At 41.9% G+C, this 20,325-nt stretch overlaps 1 protein-coding gene and 1 pseudogene across 11 annotated transcripts in view; both read right to left on the reverse strand.

Moving 5' to 3' along the window:
• The window catches only part of LOC141573587 (U3 small nucleolar RNA-associated protein 18 homolog), a 31,761-nt gene that overhangs the window by 3,394 nt on the left and 8,042 nt on the right, over positions 1-20,325 (reverse strand). For 2 of the 11 annotated variants that reach the window (XR_012499416.1, XM_074342538.1), the window contains 4 exons: positions 19,148-19,277; positions 16,973-17,211; positions 16,598-16,723; positions 15,377-16,497 (listed from right to left, as the gene is read on the reverse strand). Coding sequence is in view for 2 of the 11 variants with exons in the window: in XM_074342538.1 (XP_074198639.1) it covers positions 19,243-19,277 (35 nt within the window). In the remaining 9 variants the exon portion in view is untranslated. Of the gene's footprint in view, positions 1-6,431; positions 16,498-16,597; positions 16,724-16,972; positions 17,212-19,147; positions 19,278-20,325 lie in introns of those variants that run through there. The other 9 variants (XR_012499415.1, XR_012499419.1, XR_012499420.1 and 6 more) reach the window with 7 other exon arrangements.
• LOC141573589 (proteasome maturation protein pseudogene) lies at positions 1,284-2,155 on the reverse strand (annotated as a pseudogene).

Consider the following 20,325-nt stretch of genomic DNA (forward strand, 5'->3'; position numbering starts at 1 on the left):
ATTGTATAAATATACCACAACTTCCTTATCCAGTCATCTGTTGATGGACATTTAGGCTGCTTCCATGTCTTGGCTATTGTATATAGTGCTGCTATGAACATTGGGGTGTATGTGTCTTTTCAAATTAGAGGTCCCTCCAGATATATGCCCAGGAGTGGGATTGTTGGATCATAGGGTAAGTCTATTTTTAGTTTTTTAAGGGATCTCCATACCTGATCTATTTTGGATAGGCCGTATGCAACAGGAAAAAGTGTGAGTGAGTGAGTGAGTGTGTGTGTGTGTGTGTGTGTGTGTGTGTGTGTGTGTGTGAGATAAACTCCTATTTCCCCTCCCCTACTGCTCATACACCCTGAGACTCTCTTTCTCACTCACTAGGCTGATTTTCCTTCCTCCAGAGTTGACGCTGGGGAGAAGGGGAGGAAAGGGGCAAGAAAGGTCTTATTCTGACTGGTGCCATGAGCCCTAGTACCACAGCATCTCGCCGGGTCTGGTATGTGTATAAAGCTGACTCCTCACCTAGTGGGGCCCTTTTGTAAGTTCTTCCCAAATCTGCTAGCCCACACCATTATTGGGGTCTCTCACCACAGGTGAGTCCCTTGGTCTGACCTCCCCTACACTCACAGGCAGCCTAGGCTTCAGCTTCCTGCTGCTAAGGCCTCAGCTGCCCTCCAGGTGGCACCCTTGGCCAGGTTTTATCGCGCTCTATGCCGCTTCCTCTGCCACAGCTCATGTCTGGTACACAGCAAACAGTCACACGTCTTTTCCTCCCAACAGATTTTAGGGGAACCAGTTTCCAGTGCAGCAAACTGCCTTCACTTTACTGTCAAGACCAGTGGTAGCCAGCAAGTCTGTCATGCAATCTATTTTTAAAATCAGATTCATTAAGATAAAATTTACATGAAGTAAAATTCACCAATGTTACTATCTACCACCACTTACCAGCACCACAATCAGGATAAAGAACATGTCTGTCGACTAAAATGGTTCGTTGTGTCCTTTGCCTCACCTCTTACCTCTGGCCCTTAGCAACCACCAATCTGATTTCTATCCTGATCCGTTTTCCTTCTCCAAAGGAATCGTGTTTTAAGGATTTACATATTATAAATGGAATCACACAACATACACTCATTCATATCTGATTTCTCTCACTTAGTATAGTCTTTGCGAACCATTCATATCTTTGCTTGTATTACTAATTTTTCTCTTTATCACTGAGTAGTGTTCATTTTATCTAGACACTACAGTTTACTTATTCACCCAATGCTAGAATTAGGTTTCCAAATTTTTATCATTATGAATATAGCTGCTATAAACGTGTATACACGTCTCTGTGTGGATATGTGCTTTTATTCCTCTTAAATAAGTATCGAAGAGTGGAATTTCTGGGTCATATTGTAAGTGTATGGTTAACTTGATTTAAAAAAAAAAACTACCAAATTATTTTCCAGAGTGACTATCATTTTGCATTCCCACCAGCAATGAATTAAAGTTCCAGTTGCTCTATATTCCTGGCAACACATAGTATTGTTGGCTTTTTTTTTTTTAATGTAGCCACCCTAGTGTATGTGTATAGTGGTATTTTATGTGGGTTTTTTCCCCCCATATGTCTGTACTCTTAATGTTGTGCACATGAAATTATAGTAAAAAACAAATATAAACAAGATGCATCCCCTCTATTTTCATAAACAGCACACTGAATCCCAGTAAACTGAGTTTATATTCCACTGTCAAGTGCAGCTCTCCCATCAGTTCACTGTGTGATGTGTCATTAAATATATCTTCCAATCCAACAGTCTCATCATTACCCCTCAAAATACCCAGTGAAAGGTCTGAGCTTGGATGAAATGGAAGACGCAGAGCCTGCCGCATTGCTTTGAATTCCATTTGTAATTTTAATAACGTAAATAGACCCTGTTTGTTTCTCAGTGTGGGAAAAAATTCACTTTTTTCTTGGTTGAGCTGGAAATTTTTGTCTGATAATGCAAGAGGATGTCTGACAGGGCAAAAGTTCATTTTTCCCAGAAGAAAAATCTTCCTGAAGAAGATCATGACTTTCAGAAGGTCCAGTTGCTGAAAGTTCAGGGACTGGAATACTGTCCTTTAGCTGAGCTCCAAGCCCTCCGGCTTTCACCTTCCACTCGCTCTGCACAGCCTCTCAACGCTGTAACTGCCAGCTGGCCCGGTCCCTCACTTCCGTTTCATGTGGTTTTAATTTGCATTTCCGTAAGGTCTAAAGATATTGAACATCATTTTATTTGCCCGTTATCCATTCACCAATCTTCTTTGGTGAAGTGTCTGTTCAAATCTTTTGCCCATTAAAAAAAGTAAACTGTTCTTATTGAGTTTTAAAACTTCCTGGTACATTCTATATTGGAGCTCTTTACCAGATAAATGTGTTTGCAAATATGTTCTCCCAGTCTGTGCCTGGTCTTTTCATTTTTCTTAATGACATCTTTTAAAGATCAGAAGTTTTTATTTCTGATGAAATTCTGTTCCTTATTTTGCCTTTGTTTCCTATCTAAGAAATCCTTGCCTAACCCAGAATCACAAAGATTTTGTCCTGTTATTTTCTAGAAGTGTTATAGTTTTAGCTCTTATAGATAGGTCCATGATGAATTTTGAATTAATTTGGGGGGTTGGTGTGAGGTACAGGTCAAGGTTCATTTTATTTTTTGCATATAGGTATCCAGTGATTCCAATGCCATTTGTAGAAAAGACGATCCCTTTCACTTTCCAACCTTTGCTGAAAATCAATTTGTTACCAACTCAGGTCCCTGGACTCTTTAATCAACAGAAATTGAAAAGCAGCTGGACGAGGAATTCAGGCAAGGCTTTCCTGGGACACGTGCTGCAAGCAGGAGGGAGTGGAAACAAGTACCAGGTTTCCTTGCTTGAGGAGGGGCAAGCTGGCTCCTTCAGTTGGGTAACAATGTGGGGCGGGCTCAGCTTAGGCTGCCTGCCCACCCCCTTGGCGGTGCCGTGTGCAGGGATCACGGGCAGTCCCCTGTTTTTGCTCCCAGCTCCTCAGAAGTGGTACTTGGCATATGGCCTTTCTGTATCTTGATGTTCATAATTGCGCTAACTGCACGGGTACAGCTTTTTTAGTCCCTAATAGTTTCTTCGTATTCTGCTGCTTGAGGAGAGGTTTGTGCACGTGCAAGTGCAAGCACTTCAGTAGAGGGTCCCAGGTCCTGGCCTATCTCTAACTGACTGTATGTGTATGAGCCTTCTGACTGGTAGGGGGGAGACAAGCCCACCTCTTCCCCACAGCTGGGCATGGGGGTTGGGGATGGGAATTACTGTGTAAGTCTCTCCAAAGAAAGCCTACGTCTAATTTTTTTAACACCTTTTGGCCTCTCCAATCTGTTCTGTGAGCTCAAAGCAGGTGATCAGCTGAGGGTCACAAAACTGGTTCTCAACCACCTCCTTTGCAAGTCCTGCTCTGGGAGTCCTACGGCACTCTGGAATGTGGGAATCATTGGCACCTGTTGTCCTGAGATCCTTGTCAATACTCAGACCAGGCGGGTCCCCTTCTCACATCCTGTGACGCTTGCTTAAACCACTGCAGGCAGGTTTCCATCATAGTTCCTAACTCACACAAGCCCAGAGATGGAAAAAAAAAATCCTGGGATGCATCAAAAATTTTGACCAATAAATTAGGGTGATTGAGTGGGACTTGGGGAGGGGAGTGGCAGACAGATTCTTTTGGATTGAGGGGTAGATGCGATGCAGATGGGGCTGGAAAGCACTGGGAGGGTGTCTTACAGGCGGAGAAAAACCGATGGGATCGAGGGGTACTGGGGATAGTGGGAGCGAATAGAGCAGGAGGAGGGTTCAGAGGGGCTGGAGGTCATGGAAGGAATGGGGAAAATAAGAGGGAAGCGAGAGCTGTGGAGGCTGGGGGACCAGGAGAATGGAGGGGACTTAGCTGAGCTGGGACAGGGAAGACCTGGGGAAAGGGATGGGGCAAAATAGCAACTAGAGGAAGTTGGAGAAGACTGGGTGGGGTTGGGAGTGGCCAGCAGCTGTTTCTTGTACACAGAGGAAAATATTTAAAAATTTAACATTGTGATAAAACACACACAGCTCTTACCATTTTAAGCATTTAAGCATTTAACTACAGGTGGCATTAAGTGCATTCACAATGTTATGCAACCATCCCTACCATCTGTCTCCAGAACTGTCTCATTTTCCCAAACAGAAACCCCTTAAACAAAAACTCCCCCTTTACCCAACCCCTGGGAGTGTCTATTCTGCTGTCTGCCTTGTACAGAGAACACATGAAGCCATGATTTCCTTGTCCCTAGCCTTGTCCCAAGTGGAGGTACAGGGGACTGGGGGAAATGGAGTTGGAGGAGAGTCTCGGAAGCCCTGTGGAGGACCAGAGGGACTGCGAGGAGGGCTGGGGCTAGGAGGCCTGGGGGTTCTGGGAAGGGCTGGAGGAGCTGGGAGTTTTGAGGAACTGAGTGATGACAGGATGGATGGGAAGGGGCGTAGCCAGGGCTAGGCATCTTGATAAATCACAACCCTTCCAAAAACAGAGCCCTCTGGTCCCGGCTCCCTGACCACCTGCTGCAGCAGGCTCCATGCTCTGGCTGGGTCTGTGTGGTGACAGCTGCTGGGACCCTCCCCTGGCTGCCAGGTTGGGCCCTGCCCCCAACCTATAGTCTGTATGCTCCCATCCTGCTTGGGGTAGGAAATGGAAGTGGGCCTGGGGGACCTCGCCTTTCCTCCTCACTGGGTCCAGGGGTAGTTGGAGGTGGCATTAAACCTTGTTTGTGTTTTACTCATTTCTGGCAAACCAAGGGCCTCAGTGTAACGGCCCTTTTGAGGGGTGCAAAGTAATCTGCTCATTGTCCCAGGGGAGGAACTAGAAAACGAGTCTCCAACCAGTCTAGACCAAAGGGGAGGGTCAGCAGGGAGTGTGGGAAATGGGAGGAAGTTGGTGGGACTGGGGGCTGAAGGTATTAAAAGACTGAGTGTCTGGGAGGGTTAGGAAGGGACTAGGGGACCTGCATGAAATAGAACTGGGGATGATTTGGGAATCTGAGTTGCCAGAGAGAGACTGGAACCTAGAAGGAGCTGAGATTCCAGACAGGGTGGAATAAGAGAAATGTTGTGGAGGTGAGTGGGGGACATGGAAGGGAAGAGGTAAATCGGGAGAACCTGGAAGAGGCCAGGAGAGCTGGGGATGGGGGCTAGTCATTGGAAGGATGTTAGGGCCTGGAGTAGGCCTGGAGGATCTGGCAGTGACATTCAGGTGCCGGGAGGGGCCAGAAGGCTCTGGGAAGAAAAGGGAGGTGATGCGAAGAGGTGGGGTGAGGCATGGTGGGAGGGGCATGGCGACAGAGGGCTTGGGAGAAAGTGGGAACTGCAGGGCGACAGGGGCGGGGCTGAGAGAGGCACTCCTTCATCCAGAGGTTAAAATTCCCCACTGTGATTAATAGATTTCTCAGCTTCTCCTTGTGGTTCTACAGGTTTCTGCGTTCCCTACTTCAGTGCTGTTAAGTGCACGCCTAACTCCAGTCCCCACCACACCTCTGACCCCGTTAAAATCCACCTTCTACGTGGCAGTAAAGCAACTCATGTCCTCTCCTTGCTTGAAACCTTGCAGAGCTCCCTTACCTGCACCATTGCCCTCAAGGCAACCCTAGCCTGGCCCAGCCTACAGGCCCCGCCCCTGCACATAGCCCCGCCCCCACGCACAGCCCCGCCCCAACTCGTCCCACCACCCCAACTCCTGGCCTGGTTCCCTCTCTGTCCTCAAGCCTCTGCCCACCTCTGTGCTACTCTCCAGCCTCAATATCCTGTCTTCTTTAACGCTCCAGATTGAGTCCACGCTTGGGCTTTTTTGCTCCTGCTGCTTCTGCCTGGAATGTTTCCTCCACGGGTCTTAGCTACCTTCTTACTTTTCAGGTCTCGACACAAATTTCACCTTCTTTGAACAGGCTTTCTCAGACCAACCCCCTGGCTAAAGCAGCCCCCAGCTCACTACAGTCTCTGTGAACCATCATGGCCTGAGTTCATCTTCATCAACCAGCACCTGCCGTCATGTGACTGTGCCATTTGTGTGCATATTGACTGCCGCCCCTAAAGCATAAGCCTCCCCAGTTCAGGATGTTCACTGCTGTAACCCCCGAACCTGGAGCCGTGCCTAGCCAATGGTGAGGGGTCGATAAATGGCTGTTGATTGATTACTGATTGACTCATTCATACTCATATTCATAGCAGCATTATTCACAATAGCCATGAGGTAGAAGCAACCCAAGTGTCCATGGACAGAGAGTGGATAAACAAAGTGTGGTACATACATACAACAAATGGAATATCATTCAATCTTAAAAAGGAAGGAAATTCTGACATATGCTGTAACATGGATGAACCTTGAGGACATTATGCTAAGTGAAATAAACCAGTCACAAAAAGACAAATATTGTATGATTCCACTCATATAAGGTACTTAGAGTAGTCAAATTCAGAGACAGAAAATAGAACGATGGTGTCCAGGGTAGTTTCTAGAGGGGGTGGGGACATGGGGAGTTATTGTTTAATGGGTTACAGTTTCAGTTTTGCAAGAGGAAAGAGTTCTGGAGATGGATGGTGGTGATGGTTGCACAATATGAATATCCTTAACTCTACTGAAGTGTACACTGAGAAATGGTTAAGGTGATAAATTTTATGTTAAGTGTTTTGTACCACAATAAAAAAAAAACATGATGGACATGTTCATGACTGCTGAATCTCATTAATGGATTGTCCATTTTACTAGTATGAAATATCCATCTTACTCTTAATGCCTTTCGTCCCTAGTTTTAGTTTGTCTGACATCACTATTGCCACACCAACTTTCCTCTTTCTTTTGTACTTGCCTGGGAAGGATATTTTTGTCCATCCTTCCTATGTCAGTATTTCCATATTCTAGTTGTTTTTTAGGTGTGTCTCTAACAATACAACATGATTGGATTTTATCCATTTTGAAAGGCTTAGTTTTCTTAATAGATAAAGTTAAGCAATTTAAATGTACTGTGATGGATATATTTAGACTTAGTTTGATATCTTATTTTGTATTTTCTATTTATCATGCTTTTTTCCTTTTTTTTCTTATTTTAGTTTTTATTTCAATTGGTTATATGTGTATATACTTTAAAGAATGAGATAGTTTCATTTGAGGTTTGTTTAGGAAAATATCTGTATGTTGTTCCTTTCTTTCTGTTTCTTCTTCCCCACGGGCAATCACTTTCTTACTTCCTTTGTAACTGATTTTTAAAATATTTACTCCTGTATTTCTAAATGGACACGCCTGTGGTACTGCTTCTTGACTATTAAACTATCTTGCAACTTAAGCCCGCCTTCCATGTTTTGCTCTGCCATGCAATGGAACATCATTCTGCCATAAAAAGGAATGAAGGACCACAATGTATGTTGCATGGATGAACCTTGAAGACATGCCAATGGAAGAAACCAGTCACTTAAGACCATGTGTTATGTGATTCCATGTCTATGAAATGTCCAGAATGGGCAAATCCATAAAAACAGGAAGTAGATTAGTGGCGGAATTGGGGACTGACTACTAATGGGGACAGGATTTCTGCTTGGAGCAATGAAAATGTTCTGAAATTAGATAGTGGGGATGGTTGTACACTCTGGTGGATGTATTTAAAACCACTGACTTTACAACCATGGAATTTATTTAATGGATGTAAACTATATCTCAGTAAACAAGCAATCTGCACCTCTGTGACCATGAGGAAGACAACAGCCTTAGTGTCCTAGCTCAGAGTCCTCTTGAAAGCAAAGCTTGTGATAAGGTCTCGAGTGTTAGGCGGTTGATCTGGGAGGTCTTGGCAGGAAGCTGGAGAGAGGGGCGGGCAGAGTGAGGGACGGAGAGAAAGCCACTCTGAGTGTGATACTGAGGTCTCTGCCATGGGCGATTTGGGCTCAGTTCTGGTGGGGACCTTCTGCAAAGCCTACAGAAGGCTTCTCCAAAATTGTGAAGAGTTAGCGGTAGAAGTACTCATCCAACAGCTCCCATCCCCTCTGTTTAAGGGCCGCCCCTGGAGGTCTTAACTCCAGAAGTCCTGGAGCAGAAACTTCAAGTGTGTTTCACTTGAGCCCCTGGGAAGACTTGGCTAGAGCTTTGGCTGAAATTGGAGGAGAAGCTGAGAGGACATGAGTGGAGACACAGCAGCATCTGATACACGGTACTCTTGCCTGCCCTCCGTGCTCTTCCCTCCCCGCTCCCACATTCTTGTGATCCCAAATTTTGGCACCAGGAACTAAACACAATAACATTAATGATGGTTGTTTAGATTTGCCAATATATTTAGCTGATTTACTTGCTCACTATTTCTTATTCCAACCCACTGCATCTTTCTAGATTCACTTTTTCTTTCAAATGATGTCTGAAAATGTACTTAATCTACCATTACTCTCCAAGGACAGAATTGCTGTGTTCACAACTGTAGGTCCAACTTTGTTATCCTTTATCCCTTTGAAAATATTGTTTTATTGTTTTCTGGCTTCCAGTGTTGCTGATGAAGACTCTGATGTCATATTCTTATTCCTTGTTTTCTGGAACTAATTTTTTTTTTCTTGATCTTTGATGCTCTGAAGTTTCACTAACATGTGAAATGAGTATAGATTTGTTTGTTTGTTTGTTTTTTCACCACGCTTAGGATGTGGTGAGATTTTTTTTTCCTAATCTAAGGATTTTTTTTTTTTTTCCACTTCTGGAAAGTCCCCAGCCATGACCTCTTTGGCAGTTTCTCTTTATCACCCTTTCTATCTGTCTGTTCAGACACATCTGTTTATTCTCCTTGTGTGCCATTGGGCTATTGACCTGAGACAAACAGACCACCATATGTTTCTCCAACAAAGATGGGTTTATCTGGGATTGCCAGAGAATTGCAATCTGGGGTCTGCAACCATGGTGAACCATGTGCAAGTCCCCACATGACAAGGGATGGAGAACACTCTTATAGAGAGGAAAAGGAAGTTGGGAGGGCTACAGTGAGCAAAGAGTCCACGGCTTTTCAATGGCTGAGCTCTTGGCTGGAAAGAAGAGAACTCTTTCTTCTTCCTGGTTAGGCTCTGTTATCGTGGCAAGGGAAGAGAGCGCCCCATTCTGTTCTGTCGACTATTTAATTGAGGTTTCCCTTTATTAATTTTTTTCACGCTTTAAAAATATTAGTTTCCCTTATTGGTATTATTGTTATCCCGATTTTATACATGAGGAACCGCAGACCTAGGAAAGTTAAATAGCTGCCCATGGTCACACAGTACGTGGTGATGCTACGATTCACACCCAGGTGGTCTGGCTCCATAATCTATGCTCTCAACCACAATGGCCCGCTGCCTATCGAGCTCAGACTGAAAGGGACCATGTCCTGGATCCTTTACCAACTTCTGGCTATTCATTTCCCATCACCTACAGATGCAAATGGAAGCATCTGACCAGCATCTCAAACAGAAACAAACAATGAGGAAAATCTGGGTGACAGAAGGGACAACAGGTCCTCTGAGACATACATATCCATCTCTCCTCCAATGGTCACTGTTCAAAAGCAACAATCACAGAAATATGTGACGGTTGTGACTTTCTAATATTTAGAATCTTCCTACTATCAAAGGGGTTATATTTATCCTGAGTAGCTCCAGAGGGCAGGTTTATGACTAATTCCACTTCAACAAATAGTTTTTTACGGTCTATTAGGTCCTATATGGTGCTATGGGGTTTACCTCCAAGATGCCACTGAATAATGGAAGTTAAAACAGTAAAGACCAGTGTATTCTTATTCCAAGTAATTATAATTTTCAGTTCTATAAATTCTATTTTTTTATTTTTTATTTTTAATTTTTCTGCTGAGATTCTACATAATTTTACTCATTGGTCACATGTTTTCCTTTATTTCAGACACATAAACAGACACATCTGTTTATTCTCCTTGTTTGCCATTGGGCTATTGATCTGAGACAGACCACCAGATGTTTCTCCAACAAAGATGGGTTTATCTGGGATTGGCAGAGAGTTAAAAGAGTTATAACAACTCTTTAAAATCCTTCTCTGGTGAGGCAGGATCAATATGGCAGAGGAGGAAGACCCTGAGCTCACCTCCCCCATTAATCAATCAAAATGACAAATACATACAGAACAAGTCTCAGTGATAATGATCCAAAAATGAGCAGAATGACTCTTCTACCACCAAGGGTGTAAGGAAAGAACCACATGGAGTCTGATAGGAGGGGAAGAGAAGCAATCTATTAAGAACCCACACGCCTGGTGGGTGAGCCAGAGAGGAGCGGCTCAGGGATCCTCCCTGGGGATCAATGGATTCAAGCCACATATTAAGTAAACCAAGCCTTAGGGTCCAACATCAGGAAGATAAGCCCCTTTATCTGGTTTGAAAACCAAGAAGGGCTTACCAGAGGGCTGGAATAAGCTGAGACTGCTCTTGAAGGACTTATGCACACACTTGCTGGATCCCAGGCCCAGTAGCAGATAGAAAACTGCCTTGTGCTCTGGCCAGCCTGCCAGGACCACCCCAGCAGGTCCCTCAGCACACACCAGGCTCTGGCTCCAGCACATCCTGCTCGGCCACTGCCCCCCACTGAGAAGAAGGCCACCACTGCCAATGCACACGTTCTCACCAGGGAAGGAGCAGAGCCAGGTCAGGCCCCAGCCCTGCCTCTAGCCAGAGCAGAGCCCACAATTGCCGGTGTATGTACGTACCATGGAGGGAGCAGAGCTGGCTCGGCCAGGCCCTGCCACTAGCCAGGGTGGAGACCGCCGTTCCCAGCATGCACATGCGTGTGCACACTGGGGAAGAAGCAGAGCCAGCTCAGGCCCGGCCATGCCTCTAGCCAAGGAGGAGACACCATTACCATGATGCACGTGCACGCATGCACCAGGGAAGGAGACAGCTCAGTAATGCAGCTCCAACATCTCAGCCCTGACTGCACCACAACCAAGGCATCCACACGGCGGGGACAGGTAGAACCAGCACAGAAATATAGCCCCAAGCCCTCTGGCCCGAGCCACACCCCCAACCAAGGCAGAGGCTGCCATCACACTGGGGAGAAGCCCAACTCCCTCAGGGCTCCTGCTCCAGCCCCTTGGGCTCTGGGCCCATCCCTGATAGGACTACAAGCTAGGAGAAGCCACAGCTCACATCTGGCTCAGCTCTCCCCTCCAACTCCAGCCCTACCCCCCATCAAGGCAGCGGCTGCCAGCACACCCCAGGAGAAACTATGGCCCCTGCTTACTTCAGATCCAGTTCTCACACCAAAGCCTCTGGGCACAGGCAGGCTGCACAGAGATGTTCCCACACAAGGACAAGCCTTCAAGACCAGGACAGGCAGCTGTTTCACCCGATTTCATAAATATAAAATACAGAGAAAGTTAAACAAAATGAGAAAACAAAGGAATATATGTCAAATGAAAGAACAAGATAAAACCCAGGAGAAAAAAAAACCCTAATTTGAAGCAGAGATAATTTACCTGATAAACAGTTCAAAGCAATAGTAATAAAAGTGACCACTGAAAGCAAGAAAAGAATAGGTGAATACAGTGAGAATTTCAACAGAGAACTAGAAAATACTGAAAAGGAATGAGACAGAGCAGAAGAATACACTAACAGAAACAAAAAATACACTAAATGAATTAACAGTAGATTAGGTGACACAGACGAACGCATAAGTGATCTGAAAAACAGAAAAATGTAAATCACCCATTCAGAGCTGTAAAAAGAAAAACACATCTTAAAAAATAAGGATAGTCTAAGGGACCTCTGGGACGACATCAGCCATGCTAACATTCACATTATAAAAGTCCCAGAGGAGAAAAAAGAAAGGGGTCTAAAATGTATTTGATGAAATCATGGCCAACAACTTCCCTAACCCAAAGAAGGAAACAGATATCCTGGTATAGGAAGCACAGAGAGTCCCAAATAAGATGAACTCAAAGAGACCCACACCAAAACATGTAATTAAAATGGTAGAAGTTAAAAATTAAAAGAGAATTTTCAGTCACATCCATAAGGCTATCAGCTGACTTTTCACCAGAAACTTTGCAAGCCAGAAAGGAGTGGCATAATGTATTTAAAATGCTAAAAACAAACAAACAAACAAACACCTTCAACTTAGGATGCACTACCAAGAGAGGTTATCATTCAAAATTGAGGGAGGAATAAAGAGTTTCCCAGACTGCAAAAACTAAGAGTTCATCACCACTAAACTGACCTTATGAGAAATGTTAAAGGGTCTTCTTTAAGTGAAAAAGAGAAGGCTGTAACAGGAAGTAAGAAAATAAAGAAAGAGAAAAATCTCAATGGTAAAGGCAAATATATAGGAAAAGCAGTGGATTAATCATTTAAATAAGCTAGTATGATGGTTATAAGACTGAAGCTGTAAAATGAACTATAACCACAATAATAGGTAAGGGGTGGGCATCAAGATTCTGTTTGCCATCACACTGACATGTTATATATGACATCAAGGACACAAAATGTGGTTGGGGGGTGAACATGTAGACCCTTCAGAATGTGCCTGAACTTAAATGACTGTCCACTTAAAGCAAGTAGCTATAGTTATAGGTAGACACACATGAACTCCATGGTAAACACAAATCGAAAACCTACAATAGATACACAAAAATTAGACAGAAAGGAACCCAAACATAACCCTAAAGAAATAAACCGTAAGGAATGAAACTAAAAGAAAAAGAAATTAACAGGGAAGAAACACAAAAACAACCAGAAAACAACAACATGGCAGTAAGTACCTACCTATCAATAATCACTTCAAATGTCAATGGACAAAATGCTCCAATCAGAAGACACAGGGTATCTTCTAGACTATTAAAACTAATAAATGAATTCAGTAATAGTGCAGAATACAACATTAATATATAGTAATCTTTTGCTTTTCTATACACTAATAATGAACTATCCAAAAAAGAAATCAAGAAAACAATTCTATTTACAATCACATCAAAAAGAATAAAATATCTAAGAAGCAATTTAACCAATGAGATGAAAGACCTCTACTCTGAAAACTCTAAGACGTCAATGAAGGAAATTGAGGATGGTATAAATACATGAGAAGACATCCCATGTTCACAAATGAGAAGAATTAATATTGTTAAATTGTCCACACTACCCAAAACAATCTACTGATTCAATGCAATCCCTATCAAAATATCCATGACATTTTTCATAGAGCTAGAGCAAAGAATCCTAACATTTGAATGGAACCACAAAAGACCCCAAACAGGCAAAGCAATCATGAGAAAAAAGAACAGAGATGGAGGTATCACAGTCCCTGACTTCAGCCTATGCCACAAAGCTACAAAAAGCTGCAGGGTACAGCTCATTGGCAGAGCACACACTTAGCATGCACGAGGTCCCGGGTTCTATTTACCTCCATTAAAAAAAAAAAAAAGAACAGTATGATGCTGGCACAGAAACAGACACCTAGATCAGTGGAACAGAATAGAGAGCCCAGAAATAAACCCATGCAGAAATATGGCAAATGTGACATAGGAGGCAGGAATATACAATGGGGAAAAGACAATCTCTTCAATAAGCGGTGCTCGGAAAACTGAACAGCTTCATGGAAAACAATGAAATTAGAACATTTTCTTATATCATCCACAAAAATAAATCCAAACTGGATTAAAGTCCTAAATGTAAGACCTGAAACCATAAAACTCCCAGAAGAAAACAGACAGTACACTATTTGACACTGGTCTTAGCCAGCAATTCTTTTTTGGATATGTCTCCTCAAGTAAGGGCAACAAGAGCAAAAATAAACAAATGGCATCCAATGAAACTTAAAAGCTTTTTCACAGTGAAGGAAACCATCAACAAAATGAAAAGGCAACCTACTGAACGGGAGAAGGTATTTGCAAATGGTATGTCTGATAAGGGGTTCACATCCAAAACGCATAAAGAATGCACACAATTCAATATGAAAAGTTCCAGGAAAAAAAAAAATCACAAGGCTAAATGAAGCAACCAAAGCTATTTAGCTGCCTTGATGGTAAACGGAAAACTAGGATCCTGCTGGGACCACAGACGGGTCATGGACAGATCCCTATGCCTTAGCCTCTCTCGGACCAGTTCACAGCAGGGACACAGCAGTAGATTCTCAATCCTTTGGGGGTTTGGGTACCCCACAAAATTAATAGTCTTCAGTTTAACAGAACTTGAGATTAGTCCAAACAACTGGTCCAACAACAACACGTTAATTAAAAGGGTGCTGATTAAATTGCAAGGACACATTTCTCATGGGTTCTATAAACAAGTAAAATCAGCAAACATTAGCAACAAATTCTGAGATAAACAGAAAAGGGACGCTGTCTGGTTGTGGTTATTAGGCTCAACGTGCTGTTCTCTGAATGCAGCTTCCTGGGAAGACATATACTGGCATGATCATACCCTTGACCTGGAGTTCTTCTCCGTTCTTCTCAGAATGGACAAAAATTAGAAGTTCTTTGATACCGTGAGACAAAAGTAAAAATTTAAGCAGATACCCTTGACCTGGAGTTCTTGTCCGTTCTTCTCAGAATGGACAAAAATTAGAAGTTCTTTGATACCGTGAGACAAAAGTAAAAATTTAAGCAGATGCAGCGATGGCAAGAATCATCATTCAACATGTCCAGCGCATGAAGAGTTTGCATACACATAAGGCTTGTATATCCTTGTTCTACCGTCCTTAATTAATTTCTTGAGTTACAGTGTTTTATAATAACAAGAAACTGAGATTATATTCAATAGCATATCACCAAAAAAGAAATACATTTGATTTACCATTACTATTATTATCATCATCATTATTACCAAGCTATACTTATTGAGGTAAGAAGATGAAAAATATTAGAAGGGAAAGATAACTGCCATGTCTTAGAAGAAGCTGGTGGTCGAATACACAACCCTGCACACCCGTGGATCCACAGTGAACACCGGTAACTACCAGATTTCAGCCACCCCTGGTCTGCTTTTCCCAGGAAGATGCAATGCAGGAAGGACCAAAGCCCATTCCTCCCGATTAGTGGAATACTATTTAAGAGCGATAACTACTACACGTTGTTTTCTGTTTCAATGTGAGGAGATGGTTTAAGGTTGTGAACTCAAAGGGAGGTCCGTGGCTCAGCAGCATCAGCACCATCCGAGAGCTTGTTAAAACGCAGAATCAGGCCCCCCTCAGAACAACGGAATCAAAACCTGCACGTTAACAAGAGCCCCAGGTGATCTATATGCACATTCATGTTTGAAAAGCACTGGTTTAAAGCATAAATAGATAAATTAAGAACCTATTTCAAAAGGATCACTGAAAAGTGTCAGGAACACAGGAAAGAAAAGACTACAAACACTGAAAATAAACAGCATAAATGTCTCTATAATTGGCCTTACTCACTTTTAACCACTAGTAGAACAAAGGCTGTACAGAGCAAGACCTGTCCTTTACCGCCCCACACATGTGCAGCTCAACAGCGAGACCGCCATGGAGCCAGCCCATGCCCACGCCAGCGCCCTGATTTATAACGTTAACGCAACCAGCTTCATTACAGTGACTCTGCTTCCCAAAGGATTCATGACGGTGTCTCTATATTTTGTGGTAAAAGCAGTAGGAGAACACAAGGGAAAGATACATTTTCATCTGATAAAAAAAGTATTTTTTAACTAGCTCATTCTTTAAAATACATTACAACCTCCAAAAGCAGTGCTTTACTTCCTTTAAATGTAAACCAAAATTCTATTATAACAAACGTAGAACTGGAGGTTTCCAAATTTCCTGAAGATGAGAAAAGTGAAATGATTAGAACCCAGGTCTTCTAACTCCCAGGCTCGTGCTCTTTCTGCTGTAGCAATTTGCTAATTTACAGCCAAGTATTTGCAACTGCTTTTCTGGTCTAGGAGAATATTTATTTTCAAATTACGGTTTTTCTCCTAAGTGCTTAATAAAATGTCAGTTCAAGGGGAAGGATATAGCTCAATGGTAGAGAATGTGCTTAGCAGGCACAATTACAAAGTCCTAGGTTCAATCCCCAGCACCGCCATAAAAATAAGTAAATAAATAAACCTAATTACCCCCACCAAAATAAATGTTTTAAAAAAAAAGTCAGTTCACTGTTTTCATTCAACCGTATTATCCCAACAACACAACATTTTCCAAATACTAAAACCAAACAAACTTATTTTTAAGAATTCTAAGGGGAGGGAAAAAAGAAGTGGTTGTAAGTACTCTTAAATGAACTCGGCTGTGGGCTGGAGGGTGGAGGGGGCTGGGGAGGGCTCAGTTATGAGTTCAATAGAAACCTTACCTCTTCCTTGATGCACAGGAATTAGCTTTCAGAGCCAGCATATCATAGACATAAAGAACTTTGCTGTGAGTGCTCGTGGCTAAAACCTCTTCTCCATTAGCACTGAAACAAGCCTTAAAGATTGGAAACATTTCCAAACAGATGCTCTGAATTTTAGGATTTGTTTTTCCATCAACCTATAAGGAAGTACAAAATATTCCTTTTGCTTACTTCCACAAACCCTGTATGCTGAGTATAAACACTTCTCACTACAAGTCTTCATTTAAAAATGCCCACCTGAAAGAGTGATTTAGCGTCATCTAGTCCAGTGACCATCACAACCTGTGCACGGGGGTGGTACTGCACAGACGAGACCCGAGCAGTGGTAGGACGTTCAGTGTTAGCGTGTTGGCAGTTCTTCATCTACAGAAAAATAAAACTGGAATTTTATCAATTCAAACAGGTTAACATTATTTTCTTTAAAGCATAAGAAAAAACATTATAAAGTAGTTCGCAATGCAGAACAAAGTGCACTGGAATGGTAACCAGAAGAACACAGCTCTGCTAACAACCAGCAAGTCATTCTGCTGTAAAAGAATCCATTTTTACCATCTTTCAAAGAAAGGGATTAAATCATTAAGGCCTTAGAATATAGTTACTTCCCCAACATACATCCATTCGGGTTGGGAGACTTTTATGTCCAGAGAAATTTTACTTAAAACTCCTACTCCGGCATCTGTGCATTCATGGTACAGAGGTAAGAGGCACTGGGTAGGCATCCCCGTGGTTCTCCGGTTGGCAGTTGCTTGTGTTCTCCTCTCAGGGTACGTGGTTGATAGTTTAAAGCGGTGATGAGTTCATGCGTCATTTGGACTACTTTCAGTTATTTCTGTTTTCACAGGTTTTCTCCTCTGCATTAAAAATTCAATTACATAGAAAACAAAGTATCATATATATGTTTTGTTTGAAACCACTGAAGTTAAATTTTTATGGTGATTACGTTTTTTTTGAACTCACTAATTCTTATTTTTTATTTATGTGTAATTAATTTACAAATGGTGACTGCATTTTCAACAGGGGTGAATTCACCCCATGTGGAGTTAAATGAATTATCTTCATAGGGTGAGGAGACAAAATCACTCTAATAATTTACCATAATAGGGTCCCCTCTCCACCAATACACATGCCACCATTTTATAATGGGGAAAATACCTGTGTCAGAGAGAAATCTGGTCATTGATATTTAATCAAAGCAAGTGCTGGGTACGCACTTGGTTACCACAATAAACAAGAGAGACAGTGATGAATTAGAAGGTAACTAGTAGGCCACTTTAGATAGGATGGCCAGGAAAGACATTTCTAGATGTCATCTGAGCAGAAAGGTAAGAATGAGTTGGCCACTGGCAGTGTCTGAAGAACAGACAAGCAGAAGAATGAGTAAGAGCAAAAGTTCAGAGGCAAAAACGGGTCGGCATGTACAAGAAACAGAAAGAAGGCCTGTGTGGCCTGAGTGAGGAATAAGAGGAAAGGTATGTGATGAAGATGCAGGCAGAAGCCAGATCGTGTGAAAGGCAGTGTAGACTGGGGTAAGGAATTCACAAATTTTCAGAGTAGTGAAAAGTGACACAACATGATGTTTTATTTTTCAAAGATCCCTCAGGTTACTGTAGAAAGAGCAGTTTGGAAATGGAGAGTCTAGTCACAAAGCTGCAGTGCACTGGGTGAGAGATGACAGCAGTAGAAACTAGGCTGGTACCAACAGAAAGGACAAGAAATGCAAAAGGAGAAATCAAATCAGATTCCCAAGATTCCTGGGGACATAATTTAATCTTATCCATCACTTCTGCAAAAGGAAGAAACCTAACATAAATATTTATCAAGGCAAGATGACAGCAAGCACATTTAATCCCCCAGATAAAGGGAGTCAACACATTTGTAACTGGGAAGCATATTGGATTTCAAAGGTAATTAGCTAGAGAGGTCCAGTTTCACTGACTCTCACTTTTAAGATTCCTTTAGGAGGAGTGGCTGATGTGGATAGGAAATTCCCAGTCCTTTGCAACAAATCATCTTCATCCTCTTCACTTTCATCTAAGTCAAATAAACCCACAGGCTGATCTTTAGAATCAATGAGATGGCCATTACCTACCCCAAACATCTATAACTAAAACTTCAACTCCCAGTCTCCCAACCTCAATCATTTTATTTAACCTGCAATTGGTAAAAGTAAAACAGCAAAAGAAATTTGAAGGAGACGAAAATGACGACAAAGACCTCAATATATATGGTTAAAATCAAAGCCTAACTCTGGAACCAAAGACACACATTCACAGATGGTGACTGAAACAACATGAAATGAAATAAAGTTGTAATAAGAGTCAGCATTTAATTTAAAAGGAGAAATTCAGATTGTGGCAAAATTGGCAACAGGGTGAACAGCAGATCTAGCTGAACAACTCACATGGAAAAGAACTAGAACTTCTAGGTGACTGAGAGCTCAAAGTCAGCAAACCGTGTATCTGAACTCCAAAGAGAGGTAACAGGGCTGCTTTTCCCCTGGAGATGACTGATGGTTCCAGGAAAGAAGGCTGAGACGCTAAGTAGAGTTTTTAAAACACCTGTAGGGTTAAGGAGGCAAAAACTAGCATCAAAGCCCTCTAAGGTTGGTAAATGGTCTGGCAAACCAGTAGGCTTTGGATTGTTGCCACAAAAGAGTAACATAAAATTAAAGGTGAAGTCAAAGAATTATGAGAAAATCTCCCAGCAGCTGAAACCCAGCTTTGAATCCTCACACTCCCTCACTAGAATAAGATGCTCAGGGATTGCTAGTGCTCCTTGGCCACCTACCCACAAACAAATGCACAGATCCTCTGGCCAAAGACGTCACTGTCCGAGACCTCTAATTAATCAGTAGTATTGTTCTCCAGTGAAACATAACCAGGTCAATAATGACAAGGCACGGCAACTTGACCTGAAACTAAGGAAAAATACGCAATTTTCATAGAAGATCTAGATAATGGAATTATCGGACACAAACTTTAAAAAGATTATGTTTAAAATTCATAGAAGAAGAGATCAGACTTGTGGTTACCAGAGGCTAGGGGGTAAAGTGAGGGGGAACTGAATGAAGGCAGTCAGAAGGTACAACTTCCAGTTATAGGATAAATAATTACTAGGAATATAATGTACAACATGATAAATATAACTCTGCTGTACATTATATATGAAACTTGTTAAGACAGTAAATCTTCAGACTTCTCATCAAGAGGAAAAATATTTCTTTTCTATTTCTTGAATTTTGTATGTATGTGAGATGACAGATGTTCACAGAACTTATTGTGGTAATCATCATGCTATATATGTTATCATCATGCTATATACCTTAAACTTACAATACAGTGCTGTATGTCAATTATAGCTTAATAAAACTGGAAGGAAAAATAATAATAAAAAATAATTTTATGTTTAAAATTTTTGTTTAACATATTCAATATAATTAGAGATAAGACTCAGAACTGAGCCAGAGAACTAGACTATCTAAAAAAAAGAACCAAATGGATACTTTAGAACGGAAAATACAGTAATTAAGATTAACACCAATTGGATGTTTTTAACACAATATCAAAATTACGTGAAGAGTGAATCAGTGGTCTGGAAAAAGGATCAGAAAAAAAAAAATATCCAGACTGAAGTACAGAGAGCAAAAAGACAAATAACACAGAAAACAACACAGAATATATATATATATATATATTTTAAATTTAACATACGTGTAACTAGTATTCCAGAAGGAAAGAAAAAACAAAAACAGTATTTGAAGACATAATAGACAAGAATTTACAAAACTTCAAAGAGCACTATAAAGACCAAGCAGAACACAAAGCAAACTAAAAAGACTGAGGCAGGAGTGGAGGGAGGATTAAATTAACAAAACAGCAACAATAAAACAATCCATAATATTAAGAAATTACTACTGATTTCTGAAGGTGTATGACGAAAGCATTATAATTATGTTTAAAGGGGGA

This window comes from Camelus bactrianus, chromosome 16, assembly GCF_048773025.1.
Source record: "Camelus bactrianus isolate YW-2024 breed Bactrian camel chromosome 16, ASM4877302v1, whole genome shotgun sequence".
NCBI classification, from domain to species: domain Eukaryota; kingdom Metazoa; phylum Chordata; class Mammalia; order Artiodactyla; family Camelidae; genus Camelus; species Camelus bactrianus.